Source organism: Piliocolobus tephrosceles, chromosome 3 (genome assembly GCF_002776525.5).
Source record: "Piliocolobus tephrosceles isolate RC106 chromosome 3, ASM277652v3, whole genome shotgun sequence".
NCBI classification, from domain to species: Eukaryota; Metazoa; Chordata; class Mammalia; order Primates; family Cercopithecidae; genus Piliocolobus; species Piliocolobus tephrosceles.
Window position 1 is genome coordinate 138,837,694 of NC_045436.1, and position 18,353 is coordinate 138,856,046.

Below are 18,353 nucleotides of genomic sequence, written 5' to 3' on the forward strand. Positions count from 1 at the left end.
TAATGTTAAATATTTAGGACCCCCAAAACTGCTTTAAAAATCAATGATGTGTGTGTGCATGTGTGTGTGTGTGTGTGTGTGTGTGTGTGTGTGTGTGTGTAGATAATTGCCTCTAATTTTTATTTTGCTTTATCATTGAAGACCAAGGCAAGATGAGATGATTCTCCAAGGAATAGTGAAAAACTCTATCTTTCTTTTATATTCAGTAAGTATAGCCATTGATTTTATTCTCACACACAATCCATGGTCAGACATTGCCAAGAACATAAAAAAATCGATTCAAAGTAGAGCCAGGTAAACAAATATGGTAGAGGAGTTCTCAAAATCCTCATCAGGCCACAGGTTTTTAGTTAACATTAGACTCATTTCTAAAATCTGAAGCGGAATGGCTTCTCTTTGGAATTTAGAGTCATTAGTATGAGTTAGAAAAGCCAAAAAGATTGTATACATTTTTTTTTCTTTTCTTTTTTTTTTTTTTTTTTTTTTTTTTTTGAGACAGAGTCTCACTTTGTCGCCCAGGCTGGAGTGCGGTGGAGCAATCTCGGCTCACTGCAAGCTCCGCTTCCTAGGTTCACGCCATTCTCCTGCCTCAGCCTCCCGAGTAGCTGGGACTACAGGCGCCCACCACCGCGCCCAGATAATTTTTTTGTATTTTTAGTAGAGATGGGGTTTTCACCGTGTTAGCCAGGATGGTCTCGATCTCCTGACCTCGTGATCCGCCCGCCTCGGCCTCCCGAAGTGCTGAGATTACAGGCGTGAGCCACCGCGCCCGGCCAAGATTGTATACATTTTTTAAAAGCTCACATACTTGGCAGAGCTACTCCCATTTAGGCTGTCTACCTTCTTTGGTTATTTTCATTTCTGTAATGGTGAGCAGTGAAATCACCATACATAGACACTGTCTTCCTAGAAATGATGTACAGGGACAGTAAGATGCCTTGTGCCGGGGCTAAGAGTGTAGACTCTGGAGTGGGAAGACTTGGGTTAAAAATGCTTTCAAGGCTAGGGACGGTGGCTCACGCCTGTAATTCCAGCACTTTGGGAGGCTGAGGCGGGGGGATCACCTGAGGTTAGGAGTTCAAGACCATCCTAGCTAACATGGTGAAATCCTGTTTCTACAAAAATACAAAAAAACAAAAAAAATTAGCTGGGCGAGGTGGCACGTGCGTGTAATCTCAGCTACTTGGGAGGCTGAGGCAGGAGAATCACTTGAACCCGGGAGGCAGAGGTTTCAATGAGCCAAGATCGTGCCATTGCACTCCAGTTTGGGCAACAAGAGCAAAACTCCGTCTCAAAAAAAAAAAAAAAAAAAAAAAAAAAAAGCCTCCCACATTTATGCTGGCTTTGCAAAATCACTTTGCAAGGTACAGAGTGGTTGGCATAGTGTGTACCTTTTAAACAAAGGAAGATATAAGAATATGAAACAACAAAATACCAATCTTTGGTGGTCACATTGGGAAGATTTTAGGGAAAATAACTTGTTTAGAAAACAGCTAAGTAAGAGGAAGCAGTCAAGCATTTATCCTGCTTTCACTGTACAAACTCTACTTTAAGATAATCAAATAGCGAATTCAGTTCTTCTTTAGAGAGTAGTATAGTTCATAAATAAAGAAGAGGTGATAGAATATCTCTGCTTTGCAAATGCTAAATAGGTTTAGAAAATTGTTATTAGTTGCTATTACGGTTTGAATTGTGTCTCGTCAAATTCATACGTGGAAGTCCTAAACCTCCGTGACTTAGAATATACCTTATTTGAAAATAGAGTCTTTAGAAGGGTAATCAAGTTAAAGTGAGATCATTAGGGTGGGTCCTAATCCAATATGACTGGTGATGGCTGGTGTCCTTATAAAAGGGGGAAATTTAAGCACAAATATACACAGAGGAAAGATTATGTGGAGACACAGGGAGAAGATGGTTATTTATGCACCAAAAAGAGAAGTCTGAAAGAGACCTTCTCCTCAGAGCCTTCAAAATGAACCAATTCTACCAACACCCTGATTTTTTATTTCTAGCTTCCAGAACTGTGAGACTATAACTTTCTACTGTTTAAGTTATCCAGTTTGTGGTACTTTGTTGCACAGCCCCAGCGAAGTAATACAATTACATTAGAATTAATAGAAGTGGATAGATCACGCTGTCAATATATCTGAATCTGCTCATCAATTTTCATATCATGAAAGAAGACAGTCACGCATTTTGGGTCCCTTCATAGAATTATCCTATACTGCTTATGAAGCAGTCTTGCCAAAACACAACCCTGAAAGCAGGTAATCTAAACGTGATCAAGTCTTAACATAGGAGACGGAGATAGAGAAAGACATTTACAACAAGGGAATATCATCACAAAAATGACATTGTTTCTTCAAAAAATAATCTACAAGGGGGGCTAAAAAGGGAAGAGAGGAAACTAGAGTACAAGAGATGTGAATAATTTAGCAGGCAAACGCAATGTGCGTACTCTTTGGGACCTACTTTTAAGAAGTAAAGAAATAACAAATTATGAGACAGTAAAAGTTACTTTAGATCTCCCAGTGTTGGAATCTTTAATATTAGCTTAATAGTAGTACATAGCTCATAGTGTTGTAGTAAAGATTACATATGACAATATATGTAGCGTCTGTTATATAATATATTTTCAATTACTTATTTACATGGGTTTTGGTTAAATTTCATGATACAATTGACACTAATATTAGTTAAAATGATACTGTATGCACATCTTACTTTGTATATACTTACAATGATAACAGACCTACATACATACTCAACAACACTAGTACAGAGACCTAATGTGGACCAGTATTGGAATGGAAGGCTTTTCACTTCCCATCTTAGTCCATTTTTGTGTTGCTATAACAGAACACCACGAACTGGGTAATTTATAATAAACAGAAATGTTCTGGCTCCCAGTTCTGGAGGCTGAGCAATCCGAGATTCCCTAGGGAGCTGCATCTGGTGGGGCCTTCTTGCTGAATCATAGAATGGCAGAAGGGGAAATTGAGGGCGCAAGAGAGAGAGAAAGTGCACAGGGGAGAGAGAGCACATATGCCAGAAGGGTCACACCAACTCCCATGAAAAGCTTTAGTCCATTCACAAGGATGGAGCCCTTATGACCTAGTCACCTCTTAAAAATCTCTGCTCTCCAAACTATCACAGTGGCAATTACATTTCCACATGAGTTTTGGAGGAAACAAACATTCAAACCACAGCACTCCTCATTCCACTTGCCATTCGCACACATTCATCTTAATTCCTCAAAACCACCTGGCCCTGGGCTCACATCTGGTAAAAGAATAAGGAAGGAGTACTGTGGAACGTTTAAAGAAAAGCAATTGTATGGGCTAGGAGGAGAAGGCAAAAAATTTAAAAAGGCATTTTTTTTTTTTTTTTCAAGGAGGTTAAATGCTCCACTAAATGTCTTCTCAGAATTAAATTGCTCTGCACCTGCCATTTTCAGGGAAAGATAACACACTCTTTCAGCACCCACATGGCTAGGCCTTGGAGAGAATAAGTGTATGCAACCATCTGGATCATGTTTGGACAAGAGGCCGTTAATAGTGATAATTGCTCTTTGGTTAAAAGCCATCATGTAGATATAGAAAATGTTGCAGCTGACAACTATTGTGAATCAGGTGACTGCATCCTACGGTTTTTAATTTCATTTCTACAAACATTTATTGGGCATCTATTTGGTTTGAGAGAGGATGCAAAGGTTAAGGAAATACAATTCACATTTTCAACAAATACACAATCCTGTACATCAGTGGAAAATGACTGCAGAAAGATAAAACATCATAAGAGAGTCACGAATTTCAATTTATAAGATTACATTGTAGTAAGGCATCAAATGAGAGAGAGTTTCACCTGGCTAGGAAGGTCATGAAAGTCCTCATGGAGAAAGTGGAATTTGAGAGAGACTTTGAAGCAAAAGTAAGATGGGAAAAACTGGTGGGGTGGGGGAAAGAATGGGGGCAGAGAAGGGAGGGCATCCGTAGGGCTGTAGGGTTAGAAGATAAAATACTGGTTTCCCAGTTATATTTGAATTTTAGAGAAATGACAAATAATTCTTGTAATATAATTACTGTTGAACAAGATAGGGATTAAGGGCTCTTACACGCCTCATGAAATCAAAAATCCACATATAACTATGGACTCTCTCACAACATAACTATTAATAACATACTGATAACACCTTACTAATAAAAACCCTTACTGATGATGTAAATAGCAAAAAAACATAAAATTTACATTATAGGTCTTACTTTATTTTTACAATAAAGTAATCTAGATAAAATAAAATGTGATTACGAAAATCCAAAGGATTATAAATCATGCTGCTATAAAGACACATGCACACATATATTTATTGTGGCACTATTCACAATAGCAAAGACTTGGAATCAACCCAAGTGTCCATCAATGACAGACTGGATTAAGAAAGTGTGGCACATATACACCATGGAATACCACACAGCCATGAAAAAGGATGAGTTCGTGTCTTTGTAGGGACATTGATGCAGCTGGAAACCTTCATTCTCAGCAAACTATCACAAGAACAGAAAATCAAACACTGCATGTTCTCACTCAGGTGGGAATTGAACAATGAGATCACTTGGACACAGGAAGGGAAACATTACACACCGGGTCCTATTGTGGGGAGAGGGGTGGGGGGAGGGATAGCATTAGGAGATATACCTAATGTAAACGACAAGCTAATGGGTGCAGCACACCAACATGGCACATGGATATATATGTAACAAACTCGCATGGTGTGCACATGTACCCTAGAACATAAAGTATAATAATAAAAAAAAAATCTTAAGGGGAAAAAAAAGAAAATCATAAGGAAGGGAAAATATATTTGCTATTTATTAAGTCAAAATGGATCATCATAAAGGTCTTCATCCTCATAGTCTTCACATTGAGTAGGCTGAGGAAGAGGAGGAACAAGAAGGGTCCTTGCTGTCTCAGGGGTGGCAGAAGTGGATGACAGGGAGGAGGTGGAAAGGGAGGAGGGAGAGGCAGGCACATTCGGTGTAACTTTTATTGAGAAAAAATCCTCCAGTAAATGGACTTATGCAGTTCAATCCATTTTATTCCAGAGTCAGCTGTATATTCCATGAAATATTTATGGGATAAAGTATTTGAAACATACTTACGTTTGAAATGCCTCAGATATGTTTACAGAAATAAGCAGAGGGTCTTAGATTTCTGAAAGAGGAAACTGTTTTTTTTTTTTTTTTTTTTTTTTGTAGGAAAAGTAAGATGGCAGTAATGAGAAAAATTGAGATAGGAAATGGGCCAGGAAGTGACAGATAGTGAGGATGTTAATTTAGGTGATAGAAGTGATTTGGAAATAGAGAAGGAGATTGAGATGGAGTGGAATAGAAGCAACAGATTAAATCTCAGTGACAAAAGAGATGTGGAATTACAGTTGCCTTCAAGTTTATGTCTATTGAATGGGATGATGGTAATTCCATTAACACTTGGGAAAGGAGGATGGCCCAGTTTTGAGAAAATCAAATGATATGAACTAGGGGTCATGTGAGGAGGAGCTGGCAGGCAATCCAAATACAGACGCTCAGTGAGCAATTGGAAATTTTTGAAACTCAATCGTTTGGGAATTTAGATATTTAAAGCTGTTAAACTCAATAAACTGATCAAATCTTGAAGAATCCTTAGAGTTTTCAATAAGTGGCAAAAGTGGAGTCAATAATGAAATAACAAAAAACAGAAGAACAAGAACAATTTAAAAATTGTGCTGGGTCTTGGAAGTCCTGAAGTCAGAGTCAGTCATTACTCTTACAGCATTCGGACAAGTCAAGATTCTTTAAGAGTCTTTAATATTGAGAAGCAGTGATGGTTTTGGTAATTTTTGGCAGAGCTGTTTTGGGAAAGTAGTATGGATGGGAACCATGTTGTTGGAGATAGAGGAGTAACGTGTAGTGAGGCAGTAGAGGAAACCAAAGCTGTGAGAAAACTGGTGCTCAAAGCAGAAACTGAAGACAGGGAGTCAACAGAGAGGAAGGGCTGAAGAGGTAGGTAAAATGGGGGAGCAAAGTCTGTAAAGAGTGTGCACCAAGAAGATTACACGCAGACGTGGAGAGATTAGTCTCAGAGAAAAGAGAAAAATCCTCCTTAAAGTTAAGTGGAAAGAAGGGAGGAAAAACAGAAGAATTTTAAGTGACATAGAGGGAGCTGATACTGTATCGTCTCTGCTTTTGAGTAAGAAAGGAAATGACATCATGTGTTCTGAGAGGACCAAGTTAAATGGCTCATGGCACATGGACTAAAGTTCTGGTCTCCTAACACAACTTACAGCACATCATAGACATTTTTTATTTAGATTCCCCATCTAAATGGAAAAGGAAGTAATAGAGGTTACTGGGTTACTCTTTTGTGTAACGCATTTTGTCACAGGAGGGTGACCCAAGGGCAAGAGGCACAAGGAATGAAGTCTCTCCCAAGGGTCGAATATCTGTTGCATAGTAGCCTGGTTCCTCTAGAAGTTCCAGTCCCTAACCAGACACCATTCTATTATTTCAGGGTGTTTACAGGACTATGTGCCATCCCTTTGGTGAAAAATCTGATTTGACATAGTTCACAAAAATAGACAACTGACTCTATTCTTCTGGCTTCATATAAGTTATAATATCTCATATTGAGCTTACTGAGTTTGAATATAGCAAAAAATTGATTAATGATATGCCGTTACGATTATGGAATACCTAGCCAAAGGCTTTCCAGTGCATTCAGAAAATCTCATTGATCCCATGATTGCTAAAACCTACTCATTAATATATGGACCCATTCATGATGACTATGAGCTGGACTGATGGAAAGGATTAAGGCAAGAAGTTTGATTCTCTTAATTACTCATGCCTAAAATAAATACAACTATAAATATACCAATATGTTATATGATAAGGATATTCTAGTATGTGTGCTTAGGAGGTGACCAATAACAGATATTCTTTAAAAGTTTCTTACTTAGAAAAATTCAGACTGTCATTTCTTAGATTAGGAAATGTTACATCAGGGGAATTAAAATGAATATGCCCTAATATATAGGATCACAAAGCAACGGAATTTAGGTTTAGTAGGTGATATAGTTTGTCTCTGTGTCCCCCACCCAAATCTCATCTTGAATTGTAATCCAAATTGTAGTCCCCAGGTGTCAAGGGACGGCCCAGTGGGAGGTAACAGGATGATGGGTGTGATTTCCCCATGATGTTCTTGTGATAGTGAGTGAATTCTCATGAGAATTGTTTTTTTGGTAAGGATGGGGTTCCTCTCCTTTGGTGTTCTCTCTCTTACCCGCCACCATGTAAGACGTGTCTGCTTCCTCTTCTGCAATGGTTGTAAGTTTCCTGACACCTCCCCAGCCAGGCAGAACTGCGAGTCAATTGAACCTCTCTTGTTTGTAAATTACCTAGTCTTGGGTAGTATCTTTATAGCAATATGAAAACAGACTAATACAGTATGAAATTTAGGAATAGTTTCATCCAATCACTTTTTTTAAGGTTGGTGGATCTGAAGCCCAGGGAGATGAAATGGCTTACTGAAGGGCACCAGCTGGTTAGGCCACAAGTCTCTTGACTCAAAGTCCCAAGTGCATTCCACGGACAAATTTCTTTTTTTCTTCTTCCTTTCAGATTTTAGATTCAGGAGGTACATGTGCAGGTTTGTAACATGACTATATTGCATGATTCTGAGGTTTGGGCTTCTATTATACCCATCACCCAAATCATGAATATAGCACTCAATAGGTGGTTTTTCAATACTTGCCACACTCCCCTTCTCCGCAGTCTCGGAGTCTGCAGTATCTATTGTTTTCAGCTCTATGTCCACTGAAAAATTTCTACTCAGCTTCTGGAAAGTTATTCTCAGGGCCAAAATAGTGAGTGTGTGGCACATAATAGGCACTCAACGAGTGTATTTTTAATTGAACAACTTTATTGCTATTTTAATCACTGATACCCCTGGGAGTTAGAAAACTACCCTTGGTATGCAGTTTGTCCAGTACCTAATAAGGCTATATAAGGTACAACTACTTTAGAGAAATATAACTTAGGACTTACTATGTATTGTCATATTGATTAGTTCATAAGATTGTCCCAGTAATGAGTAAGGGAGTATTAGCCCATTACTATACAACTGAAAAACTAAGTCTTAACAAGTTTACATAATTTGTTCAAGGTCAAGAAGTCAGAAAATTGTGGAGTTTATGCCCAATCTCGGTCCCCTGACTGTAGATGTCATACTTTCTCTGCTATACCTTATGACCTTTCCAGGGTATTGATAACTTCTAGGGAAAGGAAAACCAAATCTGTGAGGGAAGAGGAAGTGGGAAAGACAGAGGAAGAGAAAGGGAAGTTATGAGAACTACTGTGAGGCTCTTACAGAGAAAATTGGTTCCATAAAAAGAGCAGGGCACAGATAATAGATGAATGGTTTGTGTTTCTCTTTGGAAAGGTCATTGTCTGTTTGCTAGACAACAAGCTACAAAGAACTGAGTTTGCTCCGAAGGAATTCAAGCAGTGGCGTACAACTTGGAAATAAGAGTTGACTTTTAAGTGCACTTGAATGGCAATGGAGTGGAAAAGTACAGGCATGGGAATCAGGATACATGGATTTTAGTCCCAGTTCTGCCATTACCTTAATATTCCCTTGTATAAGGTACTTCTCCCTTTTCTGTCTCAGTTTTCCCAATTGTAAAATGAAATGTATTCAACTTCATGATTCTCAAATATTTTCCTTCCTTTGTGTTATTCCCACTGGTAGATGCTGGCAGTAATTTGGGAAATTCATGAAGTGAGACTCTGTAATCTGACAATGTAAGCCACATTCTTTCTTGTCAAAAAAAAATCTAGTTGCTCTTTTTTTTCAACCAATCAACTTTTTATATATTCTTTACTAATCCATATACTTACACATGTCATGGTTGATTAGCCTATTAAATTGAGTCATGGATTTACTCTCCCAGGATAATTTAGAAGGGTAACTCATCCCTTTACACATTGGGCATGTCTGATGGAAGTTACACTGGTAACAGAAAAATTACAATTGATTTATAGTATATGAACCAATTAACTAATAATTAACCACCAATCTTGGATTAGTAGTCTTTTTATTGTAGCTATCAATAGACTCAAGGGAACTGTTAATTTATTTTACCATTTCTCCCAAAGACTTTTAACTTAGATATTTTTAACTGAAGTTGAAAGTCCTTGGGGTACAGAAAGAGTGGAAAAATTTCAAAGATTGTTTTACCAAGAACAACTATGTTATTTTACTGTGCAAATGAAGACCAAAGCTATCAAATTTCAAAGATCATTTTGCCAAGAACAACTGATATTATTTTACTGTGCAAATGAAGACCAAAACTATCAACTAAATAACCAACCACTAAAAATTTCATCATAGATATATATTGTTTTCACTTGTATATTGTTTTGGGGAATTGGTGAATTTAAAGACATTAATTGTTATATTTTGACCCGTAAGTGGAGTTTCAGCTTAGTATTCATGGTACATAGAAGGCTTTCAAGGAGCTTATGAATACTCTGAAATAACAGGAAAATTTGAGATATTGTGAATATATAGGTTTCATGTGTTTCTCAAAAGAATCACTAAAGGTGACACCAAAGAATAAACAGCCACCACTTTACATATCCTATAATAACAGTTTACAGTTCAGATATTTCTTTGGTAAAACTGGTAGGTAATTTTGATGTGTTGCCTATTAATTTGTAATAAGCCCTTAACTACATGAGGGTTAGTAATAGGCCTTCATAAGTATATGACACCCCATTTATATATTCATCTGTATATTCTTGCTTCTCTTCCCTTTGCCCATTTCCAAAAGTTGAAAATGAAACAAAGCAACAACAACATTAAAACATGCAACATAAAGTCATTTACCGGAGTCCATAGAGAACTGTTCCATCAGGATGCAGTCGAATCATTCGATTTTTCACTGTGACCCCATGCACAAATGATTTCTTGTCATTCAGAAAGTAGGTGTCTGGTACCCAGAGTTGGTCAGCTACCCTGTTGTCTAGGGTGAGATTTAGTGGGATTCCAGAATAAGAAAGCCTTTTGTCTTTCCAAGACTGCTGGAAATACATGGTGAGTGTATAATCCTGTGAAATAAAGAAAGCCAGAAGAAGAATTTTACTATCATTATCATCTAAGGTTTGATAACATGTAGGATGTCCTGTAAGAGATTACATTTGAATATATTAAAATTCACACTTAGAGGTATAAGGTAACTAACAGGTTAAAAGTACTAGGGGCCTTGCACTGTGGATCATGTCTGTAATTCCAGCACTTTGGGAGGCCAAGGCAGGAGAATCCCTTGAGCCCAGGAGTTCAAGACCAGCCTGCGGAATGTTATGAGACCTCATCTCTACAAAAAATATTTTTTTTAAATTTAATTGGGTGTGGTGGTGCATGCCTGTAGTACCAGCTACTTGGGAGGCTGATGTAGCAGGATCTCTTGTGCCCAGGAGACAGAGGTTGCAGTAAGCCAGGATTATGTCACTGTACTCCAGCCTGGGTGACAGAGAAAGACCTTGTCTCTAAAAATATATATAATTAGTTAAATAAATAATAAAAGTACTAGAACTATACTTGAAAGTATATATAAACATTTCCACCAATATAGAGCAAATAGATGTAACTGAATTTTAAAGTTTGAAGTTAAGGTAATGATTTCATGGGTAAAGTCATAAAGAGAAATTGTACAGAGGAATCTATGTTCACAAACATTGACCTCTGGATATTATATTATAGTTCTGTTTTGGAGAGGAATGTCTCATAAATAATAACTAAAACTGAATGCACTTAAAAGGAAAGGGTGTTTTTCAAACCACAAATTCTTTTGAATGAACACTACTCTGTTTAACACATAAAGGTTATCAATTTGCCCTTATCTGGATTTTTCTTTGAATTACAACTTATCTATGGGTGGGTCCTGAAAAGTAGTTATGAGGCACATACAAATGGAGATGTTTATTTGGTCTGAAGACTAACCTCAGTGGTGGCACTATTCAACATTTCTCGCTTACCACATTTGTGTTTCATTTCAGGAAGTGGTGTGAATTCAGATTTGGAATTGATCTTGAAGCTTGCTTCTTCACTTTCACAAGATATTACAGAGGACATCACCCTGAACTTTTTCTTTCTACTTAGATTTCCCCTGGCAGTTAGAGACAGGAATATTGGGATCACTATAAACGGCTCAAGCTGCTGGAAGGAATGGTCTTGCAGATAATGATCTTAGCACATTAGTTATTGTCTGTTTTTAACAACTCTATTAATGCAAAGTATGATTGTCCATTAAAGGAAAATAAATTAGCAGCAGTAAAATCTGAAAGTCTTTGACATGAATCTCAATAAAAACAGAAAGTTCACTTTTTCTAAGACATTCATATGGCAATGGTGACTTTGTGAATGCCTTAGTGACTATTAAGAATACACTGTGTACCTCCTGCACAGTGTTCATGTACTACCACTGTTATATATACCACTGGGGACAAAGAATGATTTGAATCATGTCTAACATCTGGGCAAACTGCACATCATCCAGACTTCCAAATGGATATTTATGCATTTCTGAAAATCTTAAAATATAAAACAATATTCTTTCTGCACAATGAATTCCAGGGTCTTTTAACCATATTGAAGAACATTTATACTATTTATTCAGAAGCCGCTTTCCAATGATTTAAAGACATTCTTTCTTGTTCAATGGCAAAAGGATATTCACATTTGACTATTAGTCCCACAGTATCCATTTTAAAGATATAAAACCTCCTTCCACCTTACCTTCGTATTAAAAAACAAAAATAACCCTCAGGCTACCTACAGTCCTCTTCTCAGTTACTGCCATTCTCATTTGCATCATCTACAAGTTCTTAATATTGTGATTTTTTTGGAGGAAAATGAATTGGGCAGATTATGGGTTTAGATTACAAAACTGCTTGATTTTAAACTCTACCATGTATAAGCCTAATTATGAGTAACTGACATAATCTCTTGTACCTAAGATGCCTCTTTTTTTTTTTTTTTTTTTCTTTTTTCTTGTCCTTTAAAGACAGTCTCACTTGGCCATCCTGGCTGGAGTGTAGTGGCGCCATCCTAGCTCACAGCAGCCTCAGATTCCAGGGCTCAAATAATCCTATCTTTCAGCCTTTCAAGTACTTGGGACTACAGGCATGCACTATCACACCTGGCTAATATTTTTTTCTTTTTTTCTTTTTGTTTTTTTGAGACCAGGTCTTTCTGTGTTGCTCAGGCTGGTCTCAAATCCCTGGCCTCAACTGCTCCCCTGGCCTCAGCCTCCCAAAGTGCTGGGCTTACAAGTGTGAGCCACCGCACCTGACTTGCCTTATTTCTAAAATGAAAAAATAGCATTTTACTGGCTTTTTGTGAGAATCAATTGAGAAAATTAAAGTTAAGGTACTTTAGAAACCATAACATGCTAAACAAATAAATTATCTTCAAAATTTTTAATTGCTATATACAAATTAGTGTTACACTTCCAAATACTTAGAGTGTGTATGCTCATTTTCATGAGCATTTCTATTTTTAAAAAGATGTTTATAAAAGAATTTGTAGGCAGATGGACTCTGTTGGCCATGAAAATAAACAATTGTGATGAATTCTAAGTCTTGGTGTTGGGTTCTTGTTTATAATTCAGCCAGTATAAGAAAATTAAATATCAGCCACAGTCATAGTGTGAATAAGAAAGCTTTTGTCTTTCCAAGACTGCTGGAAATACATGGTGAGTGTATAATCCTGTGAAATAAAGAAAGCCAGAAGAAGAATTTTACTATCATTATCATCTAAGGTTTGATAACATGTAGGATGTCCTGTAAGAGATTACATTTGAATATATTAAAATTCGCACTTAGAGGTATAAGGTAACTAACAGGTTAAAAGTACTAGGGGCCTTGCACTGTGGATCATGTTTGTAATTCCAGCACTTTGGGAGGCCAAGGCAGGAGAATCCTTGGCAGTCAGCCATGGCAGTCAGCATGATCAACAACGGAATACATGTGTCAGCTTATACCAATTCCTCATTAGCATCCAGATTCTTATGAGTGCCACACAGGATTCCTCACAATGTAAACTGCAGCAAAATCCTTACTCCACAATTATTTTCAATAAAGTTTTAATATGCGATGGGGAAAACATATGATCATAAAGTATAAGGGACTATCTTGAAAACTGGTAGGAGTAAATTTTACCACAAAAGAGAAGTATATGAAGTAATACATTGGTTAAGTAGCTTTATTTAACCATTCTACAATGTACACATATTTGAAAACATCATGTTGTACACAATAAATATATACAATTTTAATTTGTCAACTTGAAAAATGGCAAAATAATACTGAATGATAAATGCTATATTAATACATAGCATTTATTATCATTTACTTACTAGTGTGGTAAGTGGAGAACAGAAAGGAGGAAACATGGGTAATCCCTGTTTAGACCTCTGTGTGTGTTTGTGTGTGTGTGTGTGCGTGTGTAGACATTTCCCCTTTCCTCTTTGGAAACTATTTTTGTTTCCTGTAGAGAAAGAGCTACATGCCATGTGGTGAAATCTTTGTTATACAACTCATTCTGTTTTCAATAAATATTGAGTAAAAATTATATCATGGTTATAAATTCAAGCAATAATGTACCCGATTTGCAATAGAAGATATCCAGTGAAAATGAACATACGCTAGCATGTTACATCTGCAAGTAGGTAAGGGGGAGCAAGTACCCTTCACACTTGGTCTTTTAATGCATTTCTAGGGTTAGCAGCCTAATCTACGACCTGATTCTATGATAAATAAAAATACAGACATATGATATTGATAACCTTAATAAAACCTTTTTGAAGATATTGATAATTGTGGTGATAATAATGAACATTATGGAAGTACCAAAATACACCAATTTTTCCTTTTTCGACAATCTATGTAAAACCGCATGCATGACAATAATTCCTTTCTCCTGTGGTGTGCTCTGTGCTCACGGTTCTCATAATCCTTTCATATCTATTATAACATTTGTTCTCACAGAAACCTTGTGAGATGGGAAAATTTTCCATGAAAGTATTTATCATTTACAAGTCAGAGAAACTACTTATTATATTTTAAACAATTTTTTATCCACCCCTTAATATAAAGGTTAACAGTGACATTTGAATATAATAAAGCCTATGACTTCATTTCGGTGGATTCTATTTTTAGGTAGAAAAGAAAGCCTCTAAATTGTATTTTTGTTCTCTTACACAACCAGTTTTCTGTTAATTCTTCATTAGTCCAAAGTGCAAGCACTCCAGAGAAGATGGAACATTTTTTTTCAGAAAGAAATTAATGCTCTTTGGCCAACAGCATTAAAATTATTTTCCTTCTAGGTGTGTTCACAAGTGTCCCACCATCTTTCTCAAGTGTGCAAGCTATTTCTTGAGAGAAAGTGTGACATATTTAGAAACTGTGGGCCATAGGGAATTCTTTGACACTGAGGTAAGTTAATGTGATAAATGGATATGAGCTTGCTAATAAAATTAATTGAGCTAATTCAGGCATGACAGAATTCAATTAATTGAGGAAAGGCAAGATGGACAATACCAAACCAGTAGCGCTCAATAAACTCCAAAACATTTTTTAAAATTTATTTTTATTTATTTTTATTTTTTTAGATGGAGTCTTGCTCTGTCACTCAGGCTAGAATGCAGTGGCATGATCTCAGCTCACTGCAACCTCTATCTCCCAGGTTCAAGAGATTCTCCTGCCTCAGCCCCCCGAATAGCTGAGATTACAGGCGTTTGCCACCACGTCTGGCTAATTTTTGTACTTTTAGGAGATGGGGGTTCTCCATGTTGGCCAGTCTGGTTTTGAACTCCTGACCTCAGGTAGTCCGCCCACCTCAGTCTCCCAAAGTGCTGAGATTACAAGTATAAGCCACTGTGCCTGCCTTCAAAACAACATATATTTGTTTTTTTTTAATCTAGAGATGATTAAAGGTACAGTATAAGAAAATTATGTTAAATAAAAGTCATTCTTTTGGAGAAAAAAGGTAACATTCTTCCTAGATTTATAGTTTTAAAGACAGGCTGATTCTTCCCCCCATGTTAGGTACATTTAGCAGTGTCTGAAGACAGTTTTGGTTGTCACCAGTGAGATTAGTGGTGTGCTCCTAGCATCTGTGGGTAGAGACCAGGGATGCTCCTTCACTTTCTACAATGCACAGCATAGGACCCCACAACAAAGAATTGTCTGCTTCAAACTGTCAATAGTGGCAAGGTTGAGAAACCCTGCCATATATGAAAATATCTCTTTGAAGTATGAGTAAAAGATTTCAAAATGTTTTACCATTGTTTATCATGAAAAATATGCATATGACCATGCTTATCTGGAGATTTTAATGTATCCTTCAAAAGTTTATTCTAGGCAATGCTGGCATAAGATGGTTTATACATCACACACTGGGGCCTATCATGGGGAGGGGGGAGGGGGGAGGGATTGCATTGGGGAGTTATACCTGATATAAATGATGAATTGATGGGTGCTGACGAGTTGATGGGTGCAGCACACCAACATGGCACATGTATACATATGTAACCTGCACGTTATGCACATGTACCCTAGAACTTAAAGTATAAAATAAATAAATAAATAAATAAATAAATAAATAAATAAAAAAAAAAAAGAAACCATTTTATTAAAATCCATTAATTATCTAGCATTTGGAATAGGAAAAACAGCTATGCAGTGCAGGCAAATATGTTTAAATATGTTAAAGTATGTGTTTTACTAGAATGAGATCTAAGAAGACATCACAGCGAGCTGCAAAAGGGAGGGTTCCTTGTTCTCTGACCCCACAATCTGCACATCTCAGATTATGTTAGGAAAGAGACAGGATATTGCTTTAGCACCTAGTAATGGAGCATCCACGCAAAAGGATCGTTCAAGCAATTCTTCCTTTTCTAACTATTCTCAAGAAAGGTATTACATGTATTTTTGTAATATGTGTGTATATCTTTTGGGGAAAGAACCAAAGCTCTTGTTCACATTTATGTTTTATCTTACATTGATTTTAATATATATTATAAGGAGTCCCAAGTACAAGCTTCTGTTCCCCATAAAATATTCATGTCAGTTTAGCTGAGCTCTGAGATCTGCCCTTTGTAAAACTTGGGCTACTTCCCTGGAAAGACTTATTAGAGTAGAACTGTGCATCACTGCCTATGACTTGCACAGTTCTTCTGTGATGGAGACTGCTTGCCTGTAATCCCTGCTGCTTGAACAGAGTCACATTCTATATCACATGAGGCTGCTCTCCTCCCATTTTTGGAATAGGAGTAGATACCTGATTCAAGAACAGTTGCTTCACAGGCAGTCAATAAACATAAGCCTGGCTCAAAAAAGTTGAGATGGACCAATCAGAGTCCTTTCTCAGGAATTTGCTTGTTCAGCAAAGGATCTGAGGCAGGAGCTGTGGGACCAAGTGCAAGGTTATGACTAAGAATTAGGGCTGCACTGCTATTTTGAAGTTATAAGAGAGGAGAGACTGTGAATCAAAAGAGGAAGCCAGCCTGTAGAGAAAGAAAGAAAGTGGAGAAAAATGCAGAAGATAAGGGGCAGAGTTTATTGTTAGAGAGTGAATGAACAGATTGACGAAGACTTTCTACTTCTGTTTCTAGTTCTTCCGAAGTCTGAACGTGTTCAGTGCTTTAGCTCCTTGTGATCTCTCTTTGGTATCATTACACCAAATTCCACTTTCCTTGTGCTAATTTACTCCCATCTTTATTTCTTCCAACCAGAAAAAGTTGTAGTAATGATGCTCATCAACATACAAATCAGAATCTCATTACCAATAATTGCATACATTAAAGGCCAAGGAAACCTCAAACAATCATCTAGCCCACCTCCCTGAACTGAAAAATTGGAGGTATGCTGAGAAATCTTAGACCTAGAGATGTTAAACTACTTTTTAAAAGGGAGAAATATTTGATTTGGGTTTTGTTTATTAACCAAGACAGCAAGGAAGAGAAGAAACACATATTTACTTGCCAGCAAAACAATTCCCTATTAAACACAATGAAAATAAATTACCAAGACAAGTCACTTATATATACTAGTATATATGCTGGTAACAAGAAAAGCTCCTTAGGATAAGAAAAAAAAAAAGTCCATAATTTGTATATGACAAAGACAATCAGTGAAAAATGGTCTGATAAATAGATCAATCTAAACCGTAATTGTGATCAACCACAAAACATCGGTTTCTAATAGAACCTTCTGTCTAAATGAATGTTTTGCTTTTCACTGTCACCATTCAGTACATTCTAAAGCAGAAATTCATCATTGTATCCTTCAAGTTTGCTGTTAATTTCTAATCTTTTATCTTTACATCATCTAGTGTTATGTAACTATTAATATGTGTTTGTTGTGCTTATTCCTTAGTCTTGTTATGTTATAATACCTTTAAAATACATGCATTCTTCATTAACATTGTTGCTAAAGCACATATTCTTATTTATTATTGATTTTTCCCAGCTGTAGCCTAGTGTGTGCTTCAGAGAACATAATCTTCTTTTACCTTTGTCACATCCTAAATAGTCCCATTTGGTCTACCCATCTGTGTAGTCAGACTTTTTGTTAGTTTTGTGTTCTGAACAATTTTGAAATTAATCAGTCCAATGACTGAACAGAATCATGTAGTTGTGATGCTACACCAAATGATAATCATCTAAGAAAATCACATGGAACACATTTTAATACATAGAGCACATATGACACTGACATGCCAACTGGAGTATGGATTACAATAAAATGAACTGCGTGGCATGAGACTCACTATATGAAACTCTGAGCCTGTACTCATATAGCATAGGGTTTTAGCATTCTTAATCTAATATCTACTCTTAAAACTATAAAGATCAATTTTTTCTAAAAAATGGAAAAACCTATGTTTGATGATGAACCCAATTTCTTTAAATAGATATAAAATTTATGTTTCACACAGTGACAGCCTAAATGGTTTTCATTCGAGAATCTGAGTAATCAGAAGCTCAAATAGATTTTGTTGTTTCCATGGTAAGATATAGTGAAATGTTGGGCCTCAAGTAGGGAAAATTTTCTAGAAACTTCCAAGTCAAAATATTTTAGCTTGTTAGAATGACTAACTCATTGTATCAACTTTTAATGGTTGTTTACTATATTTAAGTGATTGTATTATGCCAGATGCTGAGATATAAAGGCTGACTAGTATACATTCTCTGCCTCAAGGAACTCATAGGCTAGTAGGAGAGACTGCTTATTTCCAAGCTTTTCCACTGTCCT

General features: G+C 36.7%; 1 protein-coding gene across 3 annotated transcripts in view; it reads right to left on the reverse strand.

Moving 5' to 3' along the window:
• The window catches only part of GABRB1 (gamma-aminobutyric acid type A receptor subunit beta1), a 390,802-nt gene that overhangs the window by 244,933 nt on the left and 127,516 nt on the right, over positions 1-18,353 (reverse strand). For all 3 annotated transcript variants that reach the window (XM_026455819.2, XM_026455821.1, XM_026455820.1), the window contains one exon: positions 9,925-10,145. In XM_026455819.2, coding sequence (XP_026311604.1) covers positions 9,925-10,145 — 221 coding nt within the window. The remainder of the gene's footprint in view (positions 1-9,924; positions 10,146-18,353) is intronic.